This window comes from Trichomycterus rosablanca, chromosome 26, assembly GCF_030014385.1.
Source record: "Trichomycterus rosablanca isolate fTriRos1 chromosome 26, fTriRos1.hap1, whole genome shotgun sequence".
NCBI classification, from domain to species: domain Eukaryota; kingdom Metazoa; phylum Chordata; class Actinopteri; order Siluriformes; family Trichomycteridae; genus Trichomycterus; species Trichomycterus rosablanca.
The window spans coordinates 15,435,310-15,454,529 of NC_086013.1; the positions used below are offsets into that span (position 1 = coordinate 15,435,310).

Consider the following 19,220-nt stretch of genomic DNA (forward strand, 5'->3'; position numbering starts at 1 on the left):
CACAGACAAGAGAGAAGACAAGGATGAGACACACACAACACACACTCATGCCATACATACATGACAACATGTACACTGGCGGGTTTGTGTGATACAGAACAGATGTACGTTTCAGCACATATGAGGCAGTATGGAATAAATTATAATAGTTATATAATAATGTAAGGATTATTTACACCAAGGGTTACTGCAACTTTCTCTGTACCAAACACTCCTGATCAAGCTTAATGGGCTTGTTATTAAGCTCAACGTTTATATCAGGTGTGTCAGGGATGTCTCTGATTCGCAAAAGTCTGCTTCTGTAAATTAATCACTGATGGTTTGAAATCTTTTTCTATTTATTTATTTTTTTATTTGCATTTTCTCCCCATTTTCCTCCCAATTTAGCGCTCTCAATTTGTCCTCCACTGCTGAGGGATACCCGATTGCATCCGAGGAGAGCACATCACGTACTCGCCTCTTTCAACATGTGCACAGCTCTCCTCTTCTCGCCCCTGCATTCTGCACCGGCATCTCCGGAGGGTCCAAACATCTGAATCCACTTCCAAAAACTGTTCTTATTTAATTAGTTGTCAAAAACAGTTTAGTTTTTTAGTTAGTTGTCAGTAGTCGGTCAGCTTCTATCTCATCCTGGTTAAAGTACAGTATACTAACAATAATGCATTAGCCTAGATGGTACGTCAAAAGTAAATCTAGAAATGAGTTTAGAAATGGTTTGGTAATGTCACAGCTTCACAAAATAACATTATTATTCTTTCTCATACAATTTATAAGTCAGACTAATGTTACTGGTTTGCATTATGCAGAGGGAAAACTCATTTTTTTCATCCAGCTTTTTAGAGACGTACTAATCAAGATGAATGTTAGTATTTTAGTCAGTATTTCACCCCAAACATGTATTTTACCCCTAAAAAACCCTACAGACCATGTATAACATGCCACACTACACAGCAAGCAGTTTACAATAATCACAGAACACCACAATGTCTGAGTCATGTAGATTACATCAATCACATGTAACAGCCACCAAAACATGGATGAACATGACGAACGTGATGAAAAACAGACGACTTTTAGCAGGATTCAGTTTCAGTGTTGAAACCTGGCTGTGAAGTGTGTGTTAGGAATATTGATTGTATTTGACATAAACACGCATTATTGTTTACGGGAGTTTTATGACATCTAGTTATGGTAGGGTACAACACCCAACTACAGACAAAATAATCTGAATGTATTTCTACCACAAAAGTGTGGTAAGAGGATCAAGGTTGGTAAAAGAGGTTCATTTAGAATTTTATTTAATATATAAAATAATCACACAAATAACAGTTTTACATTTATTTAATCGTCAACAAAAAACGAAGCTAAGTCAGTGCCTCTGGACATGTAACAAAGCCCTAAAGATGTATTAGGAATGTTTATGTAAATATTAGTATGGTTATGGTTGTTAGATCATTGTCGTTATTGTTTGCAGCCACTGTTAGTTGTGAGAAAGAGGGCACAAAACATCTTAAATGGTTGTTGTTTTATTAAGATTATAATATAAAAAGCACATTTTCCTTTAAAACCATTAATATTAATGATTCTTTTACCCGTATCACCCCCACCCACCCCTCTGCAGTAATAACACTTCACTATTTCCATTCTGAAAGCATGAAATAAAAGTCTTTGGATTAAAACAAAACCAGCACAGTCCAGCGTTACACGTATTCTCACACACCAGCTCACCAATGCAGTGTGAGCCCGATAGGCACATTGGCCTATCCCGAATCTGTTCTGAGACCTGTGGCTCGTTCAGCAAGGTGTTCAAGAATGCAATGTTTCGATAGAGATAATGCCAGATAAGGTCTGTATCTATCACTTATCTCTATCTGCGCTGAACGTGGCCTTTCCATCCTTCAGTGCATGCTGATTTTTAATAGTGTATCACAGAGCTAATCTAACCATGATGGGTCCTGCTCTGGATTAAATTTGGACACCTACTAGTATTAAAGTGATTCTCAAGGTAACTGAGACAAAAAGTTGTACCAACATCTGATAGGGGTACAGGGCTAGCATCCTTACTGTCCAAAACAGAGTTAGATTAGCTTCAGTAGGTTCAGTAGAGGTCCCAGACATTTGGCCCTCACTGTATATTTTGAAGTGTGAAACTGAGCTGTCCGGGAGATTGAGGTTTGTTTTGCTGACCCTGTGCACACAGTCTACAATATTATTATTATTTGAATATCAGCATGTTGAAGGAGTTTGAAGCGTCTCAGAGATTTCTGGATCGTAACAGTGTGAGGGATTTTGTGGCTTATATGAATCTCAGGAATCTTCAAATGAAGTTCCAGTCTGGATGAAAGATGCAGAAAATAAGCAGGATTTAGCACTGAGTAGTGGAGGTGATGACCGAGTACCACACACACATACCAGACGCTCTGGTCCTCACTGGTCACTGATAGTTATTCTGTAAAGAGTGATAAAATCAAGAGGTGGGGGTGAGGAGGAGTGAAGGAGGGAGGTGGGAGAGGAGAAATAGCAAAGGGTGTCCAAGAAAAACGGAGGCATTGACCTGCAGACTGAAGTGCAAAACCTCTGAGTGACAGAGAGTCAGTCTGCATAGCCGGTCTGTCATTTAATCTAGCACGAAATAAAATAACTTTAATTTAGATGTTTTGCTTTGAGGCTCCAGTTAAAGGTCAGAACTGTTTTTCCAGACATTTTTTCCTCCTTTTTCTCCCACTTTAGCACATCCAATTTTCTGCCCGTCAATCATCCTCTCACTAATGCTGGTCCCTGCTCCTGATTGGGGAGGACGAGGCTGCTCCACGCCCCCTCGGCAGAGCCGAGATTCGATACGATGTATTCGAGATCTAAGCTCTGGTGAACAGCGTGTGTTTTACCACTGCGCATAATATTTTATGCAATAGAAGATATTACAATAGGACTTTGTACTCTGTTAACCTTTACAATGACCTAAAGCTTTCGAAAAATACCAAATTAATTTAGATTATCATGTGCCTTTCTAAAGTAGTTTTTAAATTCATTAAAATCCTTATCATCTAGTGAAAATGGCATTCCAAATTAATTCATCACAGCGTCTCAGCCACCCCCCTCAGACACAGCTATTCATGACTGTATAGACACCCTGCCAGCCGATAGCACTGCTGAGGTTTAAATACAGATCTCCGCATTGGTGAGTTAGTGTAACAGACCGCTGTGCCAACTGAACTGCCCAGCACCCAAAATTATGACCTTTTTTAGGACAAAGTAGTGTTTTAATCATTCAGTCACCAAAATGACCAAGTCAGTTGCGGAAATCATCAAATTCCTAAAGTGTCAAAATATCCATCTGTGTGAGACCAGTACTAGTGTATCTAAGCTGTTATGTTGCACTAATGTTCTATACCCGGTCACAAAGGTGTCTATACCATCAAGAGACACTACACTCTGAAATCTCATCAGGATTAGAGCAGTCAGTATTGTAGAGAGTGATTGTGGACATCAGGGCAAACTGCTGCCCGGTTAGTGCGAGATCGATTTCAAAAATCGCACAAAACTGAACAACTAAGAATTACAAGTGCATTATTAAATTAATTAGAAATTCTATATATTTTATATATTATATATTTTACTGTGACCAAGGCAACACAAACGATGCATCATAACAAAACACAAAGCAAAATATACTTAACATAAAGCCTCCTCAAAGGGTTTTTGTGTACAAGTTCATTGTGCTTAAGTGCCTGTTAAAATTTGTTTAATTTAATCTTTATTATTTTTCTCTGTGACCAATTTTTTTGGCTCGTGAGCCACCCAGAGAAACCGTGATGTAGAACATTTAGTCTGTGCTCAGCTATCTGCGTGCATGTACTTCATGTGTTTTTTAAATTATTTACGTAGCCATTAAGACTTTCCATCAACACTAGACAATAACCTGCTGAATATGTGTATGTGAAGCTCTAAATAATTAAATTAATCCTAGCGGTCGTGAGTACAAATAAAACTCTAGATAAGAGACTGTAAAATGAATGAATGATGGTTAAAGAGAAACGTATTAGCATTTTGCATAAAGAAGCTATCGTTAGTCAGTGAATGATTAGAATGAGCAATGCCATTAAACACTGAAATGGTGACTTATGAAGATCCCTAATCATCACTCACCCACAGCGCCGTGCTCGGAGGTCTCACACTCCTCGGCTGAGAGCAGATGGATTTTCTCGTTAGGCAAAACTGATCACAATAACAGCAACAACTTCCAACACTCATCTGCATGATTCTATACTAATCACTTCATTTAGTCGAGATTTAGTCTACGGCTAGTTTCTCTCACCTGGGCACGCTGGGAGGGGCGCGGTTAGGCCGTGAGGGCACCTGAGGGGGTGGGCCTCCGAACGGGTCAGGAGACGCCCCAGGGCGAGAGGGCACTGGAGGCCCGCCAGCGGAGGGATGTCCCGGAGCAGAACCACGAGAACCAGGCCGACCCGGCGGTCCCGGAGGAGCTCGTCTTTGAGGAGTGGGGCTAGTGGCTGGAGATCTGCTCATGAGACAAAGTGAGAAATACAGAGAAGAAAGAAAAAAGCTGACAATTCCTCCAAGCGCCATTTATTTGACATTAAACAAAACCAGGTTTTTTTTTTTATTAAATCAGATCTTTAAACTAAACTAAGCAACAAAATTTGCTTTTTAGGTTACAAACTACAACAAAATATTAACTTATTTGTTTTGCTATAAATCAGTGAAGAAGCTTCAGTCACTTTTCAAACTACACAAGAAAAATCCAAAAACTGGAACCACTTTCCAACATAAGTCAATAAAATATGTATTATAATTATTAAAATTAAAATGAATTATTATTAAAATAAGTATTAAAATTATTAAAATAAGTATTAAAATTATTAAAATAATTAAAATTAATAATAAAATATTATAAACAATTATTTAAAATATTATTATTTATTTATATATTATTATAAAAAGTATTATTGTACAAAAAACATCCACAAATAATAATAATAATAATAATAATAATAATAAAGGCAGCACAGTGGCGAAGTGGGTAGCATGGTCATCTCACAGAATGTGGGTTTCCACAGAAAGTGGGTTTCCTCCGGATGCTCCTGGCATGCAGTCACACCAACCGGAGCTACTAAAATTGCCCTGACTGTGTGTGAACGTGTGTGTGTGTGTGTGTGCGCACTTTTGCCCTGTGATGGACTGGCATCTTTTTACATAAGTTTAAGTCATTTTGTGTGTGCGTGTGTGTGTGTGTGCTTCTGCCCTGTGATGTGCATCTTTTTACTTCAGTTTGAGTTGTTGTGTGTGTGTGTGTGCTTCTGCCCTGTGAGTCGTTTTGTGTGTGTTTGTGTGGGTTTTAGAAAAACTGTGGGTATGACTTTCTCCAGATGTAAACTGTGCTAGAGAGAATGACGACCAGCCTCACAAGAATACCAAAGAAGGAACCTTTACCATGTTCCAGCTCTAGGTGGAGCCACTTGATTGTTTTTACAGCATAATAGCCGTGCCAGAATGACAGCATGGTCCTGGTCCAGGGTGTGGCACCTCACTCACAGTGAGCCTGAATAGCATGGGTCCTGACGCTCCTGGTTATTGTGTCAAGGATTTTCTCCGGTTTATGCCTACTTTTCAATAACATGCAAAGCTGAGCGATTTCTCATACCTTCCTCCAGAGTTGATGCGCTGCACCTGTAACCAGGAGTCGTCCACGGGCGGAGGCAGAGAGGTGGATACGGTGCTGGTACTGATGTCTCCGATGATGCTCAGAGCCTCTCTGAGAGCGTGGTACATTTTTAACATCTCGTCCCGATGCTGGGCCTGCTCTGCTGATTCTTCCATCAACGTGTTCTGATCTCCACATGAATAAAGCTGAGCCAGCAGCTCCGCATTGATGAACTCCTTCGTCTGAGAGGACCAGAGAGGCGGACAGAAAGAAAAATACTTGCTTAGGGTTTATTAGTGACAGTATTCTGTCTAAGCAATTGAGGGTTAAGGGTGGTGGGGCTAGTCCAATAACTTAACCACTAGACTACAACTGCCCTTTTTTGGAGTTGAAACAGCAGATCTGGTCCGCTCCAAACGCAACCCTCCTATTTCTATCCGGGGCTTGGGACCGGCACTGAGAGCGCACTGAGAAATGCACCTCCCAATGTCTACACTGTTAATCCTCAAGTTGCTTCGGCTAAAAGCATCTGCTAGATGCCATAAAGGTTAAAAAGGTTTAGTTGCAGTCGTTGCTCATAAACGATGTGCAACCGGTTAAGTTTAAGGGACAATTACTTTTTACAAGGCTGATATAGGTGTTGGACAACTTTGTTCTTTAAATAAACATAACTATTTCACAAAACTGTATGTTCTGAGTTGGGATCAGAGGGGGGTTTGCTGTAGTAACAGTGTAGGATCTTTTATTGTGTAAATTGTGAGTTTATAGAAGGTCGTTTGAGGTAAAGTGCTGTGACTCACATGTCGACCCTTCTATAAAACCCAGAGCTCAGAGCTGACTGTACAACACACTCGTCTGCTGATTCAGGGAGGGAAGCGTCGCACTATAAACTGGGTGCGTCAGGCGTCTGGCACTTACGTTGATGATCATGAGATGCATGATGGTTTTGGGCATGAGGTCACGGATGGTCTTGTTGACGATGCCCATGTAGGAGTCCACCAGGTTGCGGATGGTCTCCACTTGTCTCTCCAACTGCGGGTCCATGGAGTGCACAAAGCCATCCGAGTCGTTCTCATCGCTGGCATCGCTCTACACAGTAGAAAAAAAGCATGCACTGATCAGTTACAAATTTAATTACATTGTGGTTAGTCGTGCATTTCCAGACTTTATCTCCGATCAATCTGGAGACATTTGTGATGGATTTTGGCTTAAAGGTTGGGGTTTGGTCCCTTAACCCTGTTCAAGGTCTCAACCAGGTCAGGACTCAACCCACTTTGAATTATATTAGCCAATGTTTTTCCTTTCTGATGGCAGAGCTTTGCTTAATAAAGTGTTCCAATTAAACACAAGCTGAATGTGTGATTCCTGTAAAATAGACCACCAGATTTGCAGTTTGACCATCAAGGAGAAAAAGCAGAAATTTGTTTTTCTACCAGCCTAAAAGGAAACAGTGATTTTGATCATGACTATGACAAATACAATTACAGTGATATAAATTACCTATTGTATATACTGTGATATAGAATTTAAGATGATTTGAGATATATCACCCACCCCAAGTTGCAAGATACAACTTAGATTGGTCAGTAGATGAAATACACACCTTGTCCTTCTCCTATGAGGATGCCAAGAGAAAAAGAAAAAAGAATTACACACTGGAAACAAAACACAATAATAATTTTAGGAATAAACCAGGCGCTTTGCAGGGCTAGATTTGCTAAACGGCAGTAAGAACTAGAAGTCCTGGCCAACTATTAGTCACAGTAAATAACAGGATTCGTCATTTTGGATTTAATATTTCAGACTCACCACCACACGTTCTGGGTAAACACCAGCTCTGAGGAAAGAAGCCTTCCATCCATCCACATCCTCCTGACTCTCACATGCCAGTTCCAGCTGACGGTAATCTTTGTACACATTCCTATGTTTGTTTGTTTTTTTAAATAAAAGCAAAACAATAAAGTTATATGACTGATGCTCTCCTTAAATATTTTTGAAAATGAATTTACTTACATTTTTTTATATTTACAGCATAAAAATCTGACGCTTTTCACCAGAGCAACATACAGTGGGCTGTTTCCCTTACTCTAGTAGTGAGCAGTCGTAGCTTAGTGGTTAAGGTACTGGTTTAGTCATAAGGGGGCTGCCAGGTTGACACTGTTGGGCTCCTGAGCAAGGACCTTAACATTTACATTTACGCATTTAGCAGACACTTTTATATTCAAAGCGACTTACAGTACTGTGACAGTATATTGTCTAAGCAATTGAAGGTTAAGGGCCTTGCTCAAGGGTCCAACAGTGGCTACCTGAATCAGTGACCTTTTAATTACTGGTCCAGAACCTTAACCACTAGGCTACAACATTGGATAAAAGTGTCTTCTAATTGCCATAAATGTTAAACACAGAAGAATGTTTTCCAATTATTCAGTCACAGAAGCCCAAGACTGCCTCGGCATTCCCGTTTCTTACAAAAATAAAGTAAATTCTGTTGGCTTTATCTGTGTAACACTAATTTACTGAAACATTTTAAGCACAGCATGATTTAAAGAGGTGCTTTTACCTGTGTTCAGTGTTAAACAGGGCAAAGATGTGCTTGCTGGACATGAATCCTTTCTCAACATCCCGCAGCTTCAGGTTATCCACCTGCAACATGTACTTCTTCTCTTTCTCCTGTAGGGGACAGAATAGAGTCATGAGGGATGGAGGCATGTTAATTTTATTGTATTATTATTGTATATGAACTAGTTAATGCAAAAAAAAAAGTTTTGACATGCTTCTAATCTTTTAAAAGATAAAACGAGTCAAAAGTGGAGTTTCCCGAAAGTGAATCGGCTTAACATCTCAACAGGACGTGTAAAGAGAACAACAGCCAACACGTGTGTGCCACTGGGAGAATCAGACGAAAATAAAATACACAGCATTAACTACAGATGGCTAACGTTAATGAATGAATGCCAGAATGAAAGCTAAGTAACATTACACCAAAGTCTAAGCGAGAAAGAAAGAGAGGAAGAAATTTTTCTATCGTTTTATTTTTTTTTCTTCCTCGGGCCCCACCGCAGAAGGGCTGGAACTGATTAGAGCCTGTGGAGCTAAAATAAACCAGTGAGGCGACAGTGTAGTCTGCAAAGCGGCCGGTGCACCACAGCAGCCTGGCGGGCCATCAGGGGCAAAACTCTCGCCGTTGGTATTCCCCTACCCGGAGAAAGGGACCACACCCTGGCACACCAGCTATAGTTAAAACACACACACACACACATACACACACACAGCATCTATAAAGCCACAGCAGCTGTGCAGAACCAAACCAGCCCCAGTTTGTAGTTCAGAGAGAACGGCTTCCATGTATTTCAGGTTAAAATAGCAGCACGAGGAGTCACCGAGTGGTGAGCTGGCTCTGCGGTTTCTGTCCACAATTCAGATTTCCCTTCGTCCTCATTCTTCTTTTACTCATCAGAGACCAAAAAGTACAAAACAGTCCAGGATCAATGGATTTAATGAATCTCAGGCACAATTCTGAAAGCTTACAAACAAATTAGTGGCATGACAGATCTCATGAGCAAAACAAACACCAAAACAACCACACACCACCAAAATAATGGGCACAGATTGACTAAAGCTATTAAGAAGTTCATGGGACTGTGGTTTCCTGCAACCGTCATAAAAATAACACACCTTATGATCACTTTATGCTGAGGTTGTTTGGTGTGAACGGTCAGACATATAAAAAACCCCCAAGAAAACATTCATCACATGTTAATATTTGTTATATGCCAGCTGGACTGGCTGTTATAAATTGCCCATAGTTGTGAGTGAATGGGTAAAGAGACTGGCACCTCATCCAGGGACATTCCTGCTTTCTAAGCAGCCATTCTGGGTGGTTCTGGACCCACCACAACTGACTAAGCAACGTTCAGTCCTGTCAGAATGAATCATTTTAAAGCTGTATAGGGTGGAATTATTTTTTCCCCCATGTTGTTATTTGTAAGGACTGAAGATTTTGGTGGAGTGTTATATATCTATAACAAAACTAGCCAGTCTGGACCTGTGTTTTTTAGATGATGTTTTTTGGTCCTATAATGCACTTGCTTTAATAAAACCGTTTCAGTGATTGTGTTTCATTGTGTTTTCTAGATATTTCCACCCTAGACAGTGTGCAGCCCTTTGTGGAACCCTTTTTCACCCATGCATTCTGCACAGGCACCTCTCTATCTGCTAATCAGGGTCCTTACACATCGTTTGAAGACCCCGTCCACATAGTCCGGTCACCCCGCCCTAGCAGAAACAAACCTGCTGCAGGCACTGCCAATTATGCCTGCTAGATGGCGCCCAGTCGATCGGTGGCAACGGCGAGTTTTAAACCGAGGAGTTCAGAATCTCGGCGCTGGTGTTCTAGAGGAATATCCCGCTGCGCCACCTGGGCACCGCATTTATCAACATTTGACTTTTTTATCAAACATTTGCACTTCTTATTTTCTTATTCTAGTAGAAATAAGCAGCAGTCTCAAACACAAATCTGCCCTCTGTCCAATGAGAACAAAAATATATGGCTTTTTTCTCCCTTTTTTCTTTCTTTAAGAGGGTGCTTGGTTAGTGCAGCAGTAAAACATGCTAGCCCACCAGTGCAGACACATGACTGGGGAACAATAGCTGAAACCTCGCACTTATTTGAGAGGTAAAAAGTGTCCAAAGTGTCTAAAGGAAACCCACAGTAAAACGAAAAATAGTGCAAACCCAGAGCTGCTCTATTTCTACCTCTCCAGACCGGTACTGTTCTGTTCTGTACCTCCCCGTATCCCTGCTCAGATCTGAATGGGACTTGGCCCGAGTGTAAACTGGATGATTGGAACGGAGCTCGGGGGCTTTCCGAACTTACAGTGAGGGGTAAGAGAATGAACGAGAGACCAATGGAGAGATTTAAAGAGAGTGGAAAGAGGGAACGGTGTTATTTTGGACAGGTAGACGTGCCAGCTGGCCCAGCCGCTGCTCTCCAGAGATAGAACACCTCGTTACTAACAGGTTGAAGGAGTGACATCATATAACTGTTGTACACACTTTAACACACACACACATACAAATCTGCACACAGCATACACACATACACACTGTACATGCATATACAAAAATGCACATACATACACACACAGAATAAACACACTCACACAAATATACACACATACACAATTGCACACATACACTCATGAATACGCACACAAACACACACCCACATACACACATTCTGTGTACATACACATATACACAAATGCACACAAAGCTACATACAGCAAATACAGACACACGCTGTACATGCAAATACACAAATACAAACTATGCACACACAAATATACATGTATACTGTACAAATACAGCACACATATACATAATTGCACATTGTATATACACAAATACACACACACACATATACTGTACATGCAGATACACATACACAAATACTCACACACGCGCACACATGCACAATTGTGCACATGTACAAATATACACATACACAATACACACATACATATGCACACAAATGCAAACTTACACACACACACACACACATACACAAATACACATACACATAGCGGGGAGAGGCTTATTTTATTTAGTGACTCATAGATTTTCCCTTCTCTTGGCCAGAGAGTGAAAAGGAAAATTGAGGCAAAGAAATGAGAGAGGAGACGCAGGGACGGAGGAGGAAAGAGAAAATAAGTGGAGACACGGGAGAGATGAACCGTGTGGAAGCTGAATTATCTATGAGTATGGCATGATGGAGAAAGCAGGGCAACGTATCATGAGAGAGGACGGCAGGTCGTCCTTCCAACAGACTTTTATATAACACACACACACACACACACACACACCTATAACAAAATTCATTCATTGATTCATTCATTTTATTCACTGTCTATTTTACCACCTCTTTATCCTATTCAGGGTGGCGATGGGTACAATTCACTGAGAAAAAGGCAGGAAAGACCCTGGACGGACCCAGTCCATCACATGGCACACACACTCACATTCACACACACGCTCCATTTAACCTGATTGCATGTCTTTGGACTGTGGGAGGAAACCGGAGCACCCGAAGGGAACCCACATGGACACGGGAAGTGCATGCAAACTCCACACAGAAAGGACCAGGACCGCTCCACCTGGGAATTGAACCCAGGACCTTCTTGCTGTGAGGCGACAGTGCTACCCACCGAGCCGCCATGCCACCCACATGACACAATTTGATGTGTAAAATGGAATGTCAAAATAATTGATGGCATGGAGAGACAAAAATGACTAGGATTCCTAGGATTATAAAAAATGGACGAAAATTTAAACTGTTAGATCTACTAGAAGTGATAGAAGTCACAAAAGATTCCAGAGAGTAACTGCAGGCATTTGTAGTCTCAGGCAAGGTCAGTGTTTATGACTCTACAGTACAAAAGACTGACCGGAGATGAGCAAAGGGGAAAGTATTGCTAACCAGAAGAAACATCAGTGCTAGTCTGAGATTTACACACAAAAAAAGAAGTCACCCGCTGGGAACTCCAAGCATTTATTGATAAATTGCTATTTCTGTCTAAAGATTCTTAGGAAGAATTGCTGGGGACGATCTAGCGCTCTCAATACACCTTTAAGGGAGGTGATGGGATTGGAGTAGACAAAGAAGAAGGCACGCTCACTACTAAACTAACTACGTATGATCTGGCTTAATCTCTCGTCTAAACAAATCAAAACTTTAATGCATCGTGAACATAATCACACATGTTCCTGCTCTGAAGCACCCTTCCCCCAATGAGTTAAACAAAACACACACACACACACACACACACACACTCTTGTGCAAGGCGGTGAATGGAAGTCATCACAAGGTGAAAAGCCTAACAACGCTGTGTGTGAGGGCAGACCTCTGACTTCCCTTCAGTTCCCCTAGGACTAACACACACACCACACACGCATTGAATGATTCTCCATGTGCACATTCCTACAAAGCCGAACAGCTTGGTACCTTTTTCTGAATCCTTCATAAAACTTCAAGTTCCATAAAAGCTGACCTGAAACTTTTACCTTACAAAAACAATCCAAACCTCCTGAAATCTGATACAGTAAAAATTCAGACTGGAAAATGTACGCGTGCCACAGAGTGACGAGCCCAAATTTTAAGCGCAATCGGTTTAATCTAGAGCTTTTCAGTCTAAAGTAAAATGTCGCCCTGAAACATTTCATATGTGTAAACTTAAAGGTTTTTGGTGTTCTTTAATTTTGAGCCTGTTTTTTATAGTTTAACGTTTCCCTGTGAAGAGGTCAGTGCAAAAAATGGATGGGTTTTACTGTGAGTTCCTAAAAAAATAAAGCAATAAAGTGCTTCTTTCTCACTTCTGACTTGAAAGAATCATACCAATAAGAAACCCAAAACCTAAAGTATAAGACTAAAGGCCTAACCTTAATTACAAACTCAACCCTAACCCCAAAACTATCTGAGGCAACAGTGAAAGAACCCACAACCCATCATGGGATCTTGGTCACCCCCCGGTCAGACAGCAAATATCTCCTAAATTGAATGACTCCTTAAATGATGCTCCCGTTAGGCCTTGCCACAGTGGCTCCAGAGTTTTTACCCCGAACGTCCTTCCTGGCGCAACCCTCCTATTTATTCGGGCTTGGGACCTGCACTAAGAGTGCACTGACACTTTTTCCCCAGTGACTAGGCTCACACAATGCCATTTGCCTTACCACTACACCACACACAAAAAGCTCACAAATATCCACCAAATTAATTATTATAAATATTTATAATATGTACAAGATACAAATAGATTATGTATCCTTGTAGCTTAATGCAAAAGTCAAGCAAACACTGCAGACTAAGTGTGTTTTTGGTCGATCTGTCACATTCAGCGGAAAATAGTGTCATAAATTCTACATTTCTGCCGAACCCTTTAGTGGAGACCTACAGTTTGAGGGTTGCAAATACTTTCCATTGTTTTGTTTGACTCGTGACTAATACCAGCATAATTATGAAAGCGGAGGAAGTTCAGAGCGAATTTATAAACACACCTCGCATGTTTCACTCCAGCCCCCGCTTGGGTAATCCAAACAAAAATGGGGCTCAGTAACACAGGGCCGACACGTGCACAGGCGCACACAATCTCCTAGACACAAATGCCCATTCATGCACGCTCATCCTGAATGAATACGTATTAGCAAACTGGGAAAATAAAGTTTTACGCCTGCAACAATAGCGAGGATGTGTCGTGTCGTGCGACTGTTTGTACTAAAAAGAGTTTAGGCTACACATGTTTACAAGATGGACTATAAAAAGCTCCTAAACTGGCATCACAAAGAGGCTCTTTTATTTTCTATCTTTTATAGTCATATTAGCTGATCCAGCATGCTGTTTTTTGATATACAGCAATTGTGTGGGTGATAAGTGTATCATGTGTGACCTAAAGCTGGAAAAAGCTCGGAAATCTCACCTTTTTTTTTTACAGGTTGGAAAAGGTTTTTACACTGTGTGTACGTGCGGATGTGTGTGTGTGTGTAAAGTTCTGGTGACTAGGGCATGCATCAAAGGCAGCAGAAACACAGGGCAGCATATGGGAGCAATAACACCGCTCCTAACCCCTCATTACCGAAAAGACTGCGCCTTGGGCAGCAGCCAACGGCAATTTTTAAAACGCTCCCTCCTCTCCCTCTTTCTTTAATTCACTCGTGAAAGAAAAACACAGAATCGCATTCCTTTCAGGACGTAACTCTTAAAAAGTCCGAAACGGTTTGGCTCAAACGGCCGTACGTTATAAATGTGCGGGACTGGGACATTTTGCTGACTTGGTTCGGAGTGGATTTTCCAGGAGGAAACGTCCGTCTCTGGTTCGAATAAGCGAGACAGAGAAAGAAGGACAGAGGAGAAAGAACCCGTGGTCCAAATTCAAACCAGCCGTGATTCTACAAGCTCAGACACAATGGCTGAGACGTGTTAACCCTGTAAAGTACCCAGTATGTCTCTCGCACCTCCAGTTAAAGAGACACGTCACACATAGTTGACAATGATGACTGTCGGACTGTAACGTCCATCCAACATCAAGGTCAACCGCTTGGAGCCCTTGACGGTGCTTTTCCATCTCGATTCTGAGAAATCACAAGACAAGACGGGCAAACTGAACCAGAGCTGTCGCTAGTGGTAAACGTTATAGCCCAAATCCTTTACCATCATTTTTTAGGTTCATCAGGGTTGTGGTATTAGGTTGCATGAATTATTTTGCACCAAAGTTTTGCACCAAATCCTGATGAATTTGGGAATCTGTGAAAAACTATAAAGCATAAATGAGGTGGATTACGGTTTAGTGCTTTGCATTGACCAAATAAACAGAACAGTTTTGGAAAATCTGTCCAAATTTGAACCCAGTTAGGATGCTGCGGTCTGACCTAAAGAGGGATATTCATGCAAGAAACCCCAAACTGGTCTAAAATCCTCCTCACCGCTGGCCAAGTCTCATTAGCAGAAACTGTGGGGTTGCATCGAACACAAGGGTTGTCATAGTTGGTCTAGACTGGACTGTAAATGATTAATAAACGTGCTTAATGAAAACATTCATTTAGTCATCATAAGGCAGCATTATTCTACATACTGATCTAGATCAGGGTGAAAGCAAAGCCTTGGAAACTCAGACACATCTGCTATAGACACTGTGGACGGGGTGCAAATCTATTTTAGGTCATCATACACTTACTTATTTACATGCTCACACCAAGGAGCAATTTAAAGTAGTCAATCCATCTACTGACATGTACTGGTTTCTTGTAAATTAAGCTTTAATATCAATACCAAACATCCCACTTAGATTTGTGCCATGCACAGAAAAGCTAATTAACCCCAGCTGACCTTGATTGTGCATTAAGATGGCAAAAGAAAACCATCAAATTGACACTGAAAGAGTTTTCATTGCTGCTGAATGGTAGGAGCTTCAGTCACAGACCTTAATTGACTGTTGTTTTATTAGGATCAGTACATGAGTGAAATGCACCCAGTAAATGGTATTGAGTAAATTGAGATGCCTGATCCCAACAGTAAGGGGTTCTGGAGGCTCGGTTATGATGTGCTGACATGATTCAGGTTTATTTGATTCTGACTGATTACCTGTTCACTCTGACAGCATTTCTATCATGATGGGAGCAGTTTCTTGCATATTGACAATGTCCCCATCCAAAAGACAGAAGGGGTCAATGAATGGACTGATAAGACAGTGCTGTTTATTAATAATCATTGATAATAATTATTGTTAATAGTCAGAAGCTGTGTATTATTCCATTATATTCCTAACAATGTGTTTCCCACAGTGTTATCAGTGTGATCTGAAACTGCAGCAAACGAGCATCTGTTGGTATCGCTGTAGCCATGTAGGCACTAAATTTAACCCCTCCTATAAAACACATCTGAACATTTAATGAAAGGGCAACGGCTTGTTAAAAGTACACTAAAGTTTCCCCCGAAAAATAGACGCCTCCAATTGTGAAGGCATTGTTTTCATCAGTAAGCGAGCATGAAGGAGAGGAAATCAAGAACAGCCGATCTACAGCCGAAATGTCTCCGAGCAAAATCCATGCAAATGTCAGAGTTGCCATGGAAAAATAAACCAGTCCAGAAAAAATGAGTTTTAAATTGCTGCTTGGGTTTATAGTGCTGTATCCGTTTTCAGCTTTCATCCAGCAATTAACCACACGTACGTTATCGCTCTAGTCTGTAAATGACATTTTTGAAAAGGCACGTTCAGAGCTCTATATCTTACATAGAAATGTGTGTAACAAAACAACAGCTCTTATTCAAACTCTACTTTTTAGCTTTGATTTACTAAAATACCTAAAAAGAGACTGCATGACCAAAGGTGGCAAGAAAGTGGAGAAATTATATTTCAGTTTTAAAGTATAAAGAATAAAGAAAGGAAAGAATTTTGCAATAAGGAAAGACAGCAGAATTTGCTTAGTTTGTTGAATCACAAACCAAAAAACTGCACAAATTATTGTTAAACAGTGAATTCTTAGCTTTTCCAATTATTATTATTTAGTTTAAACAGTCCAGGGTTGTAGTGCAGGTCTTGTGCCCAGAACACTGTGCCAAAAAGGGAAGAAATAAATCCTGGACAGGGTACCGATCCATTGAGGGTAAAACAGGTTTAAAAGTCACAAACTGGATTATATCCAGTGTATCGAATAAGCAGATGAATGATCAGCTAATACAGCTATAAAGGGACAGAAAATAAAAGGGCTTGGTTTCAACACCAGTTCAGGAGCTGTTCTATAGGCTGCTTCTTATACATGTGTAACCGAGACCTATTTTAGCATCATTTTAATACTTTCCGGTTTATTCATTCACCCCATTTGTCCTTTCGATGGGGATATTGCCAGTCTGAAAGAAACCGCTCCCATCATGATAGGAATGCTGTGTCAGAGTGAACAGGTAATCAGTCAGAATCAAATGAACCTGAATCATGTCAGCACATCATAATCGAGCCTCCAGAATTTGCTCAGTTTGTTGAATTGCTGAAGGTTTCGCAAATTATTGTTAAACAGTGAATTATTAGTTTTGTCAATTATTTATTAGTTTATTTAGTTCAACCTGTCCAGGGTTTCAGTGGGTCTGATGCCATCTACAACCCCTGGCAAAAATTATGGAATCACCACTCTTGGAAGATGTTCTTTCAATTGTTTAATTTTGTAGAAAAAAAATAAATCACAGACATGCCACAAAACTATCATTTCTCAAACTGTCAACCCTCTGGCATTAAGAAACAATAAAAAAAAGAAACAAATATAATAGTTGTGGTCAGTCACAATTGCTTTTTTTTAGATCAAGTAGAGGAAAAAAATATGGAATCACTCAAATCTGAGGAAAAAATTATGGAATCATTAGAAAACACTGCACCATTATTACTTTGTTGCACCACCTCTGGCTTTTATAATGGTTTAAACTCTCTGAGGCATGGAGTTAACTAATGACAAACAGTATTCTTCATCAATCTGCCTTCAACTGTCTCTTGCTGTTGCCAGATCAGCTTTGCAGGTTGGAACCTTGTCATTGACCATTTTCTTCAATTTCCACCAGAGATTTTCAAATGGATTGAGATCCGGACTATTTGCAGGCCATGCCATTGACATTATATGTTTTCTTGAAGGAAAGTTTTCACGTCCTTTGCCCTATGGCAAGATGCATTATCATCTTGAAAAATGAAGTCATCATCACCAAATATCCTTTCAACTGATGGAATAAGAAAAGCGTCCAAAATTTCAATGTGGACTTTGGCATTTATTGAAGACCATCTCCCCTGTGCCTTTACCCGACATGCAGGCCCATATCATCAACAACTGTGGAAATTAACATGTTTTCTTTAGGCAGTTATCTTCATAAATTTCATTGGACAGACACCAAACAAAAGTTCCAGCATCATCACCTTGCCCAATGCAGATTCACGATTCATCACTGAAGATCACTTTTATCCAGTCACCCACAGTCCACGATTGCTTTTCTTTAGCCTACTTTAACCTTGTTCTTTTCTTTTTAGGTGTTAATGGTGGCTTTTGTTTGGCTTTTCTGTATGTAAATCCCATTTATTTTAGGTGATTTCTTACAGTTCAGTCACAGACATTGACTCCACTTTCCGGCCACTTGTTTCTCATTTGTTTTGTTGTGCATTTTCTGTTTTCAAGACATATTGCTTTAAGTTTTCTATCTTGATGTTTTGATGTCTTACTTGGTCTACCAGTATGCTTCCCTTTTACAACCTTCCCATTTTGTTTGTACTTGGTCCAGATTTTAAACACAGCTTACTGGGAACAACCAACATCTTTTGCGACATTCCACAATGATTTATCTTCTTGAAGGAGTTTTATAATCCTCTCATTTGTTTCAACTGACATATCTTGTGTTGGAACCATGATTCATGACAATCTGCTTTGTGCAACAGCTCTCCGAGGTGTAAGCACTCTTTTTAAACTGAAGAATAATTAGCAAATCTAATCTGCTGCAGATGTTTTGTTTTTAAACTGCAAATTACAGAGTGATTCCATAATTTTTTCCTCAGATTTGAGTGATTCCATATTTTTTTCCTCTACTTGATCTAAAAAAAGCAATTGTGACTGACCACAACTATTATATTTGTTTCTTTTTTTATTGTTTCTTAATGCCAGAAGGTTGACATTTTGAAAAATGATAGTTTTGTGGCATGTCTGTGATTTATCTTTTTTCTACAAAATTAAACAATTGACAGAACATCTTCCAAGAGTGGTGATTCCATAATTTTTGCCAGGGGTTGTAGAACACTGTGCCAAAAAAGGGAGGAAATAAATCCTGGACAGGGTACCAATCCATTGTGGGTAACACAGGTTTAAAAGCCATAGACTGGAATTACTTGACCTTCCTTGAACCTCACCCACACATTTCTACATTTCCACTGTACGGAAGGAGCTGATGAAGGATCAGCTAGAAGAAGCCATGCAGGGATATGCTTCTTATACATGTGTAACCGAGACCTGTTTTTGCACAGAACTGGCTGGTATAGCTTTATTTCTG

The 19,220-nt window shown here is 40.3% G+C and overlaps 1 protein-coding gene across 1 annotated transcript in view; it reads right to left on the reverse strand.

Moving 5' to 3' along the window:
* Nucleotides 1-19,220, reverse strand: part of dnm1a (dynamin 1a) — a 67,044-nt gene that overhangs the window by 385 nt on the left and 47,439 nt on the right. Inside the window, exons 16-21 of the mRNA XM_062988936.1 lie at nucleotides 8,223-8,332; nucleotides 7,472-7,583; nucleotides 7,266-7,277; nucleotides 6,581-6,751; nucleotides 5,663-5,904; nucleotides 4,316-4,519 (exon numbers count right to left, since the gene is read on the reverse strand). Of these exons, the coding sequence (XP_062845006.1) occupies nucleotides 4,316-4,519; nucleotides 5,663-5,904; nucleotides 6,581-6,751; nucleotides 7,266-7,277; nucleotides 7,472-7,583; nucleotides 8,223-8,332 (851 nt within the window). The remainder of the gene's footprint in view (nucleotides 1-4,315; nucleotides 4,520-5,662; nucleotides 5,905-6,580; nucleotides 6,752-7,265; nucleotides 7,278-7,471; nucleotides 7,584-8,222; nucleotides 8,333-19,220) is intronic.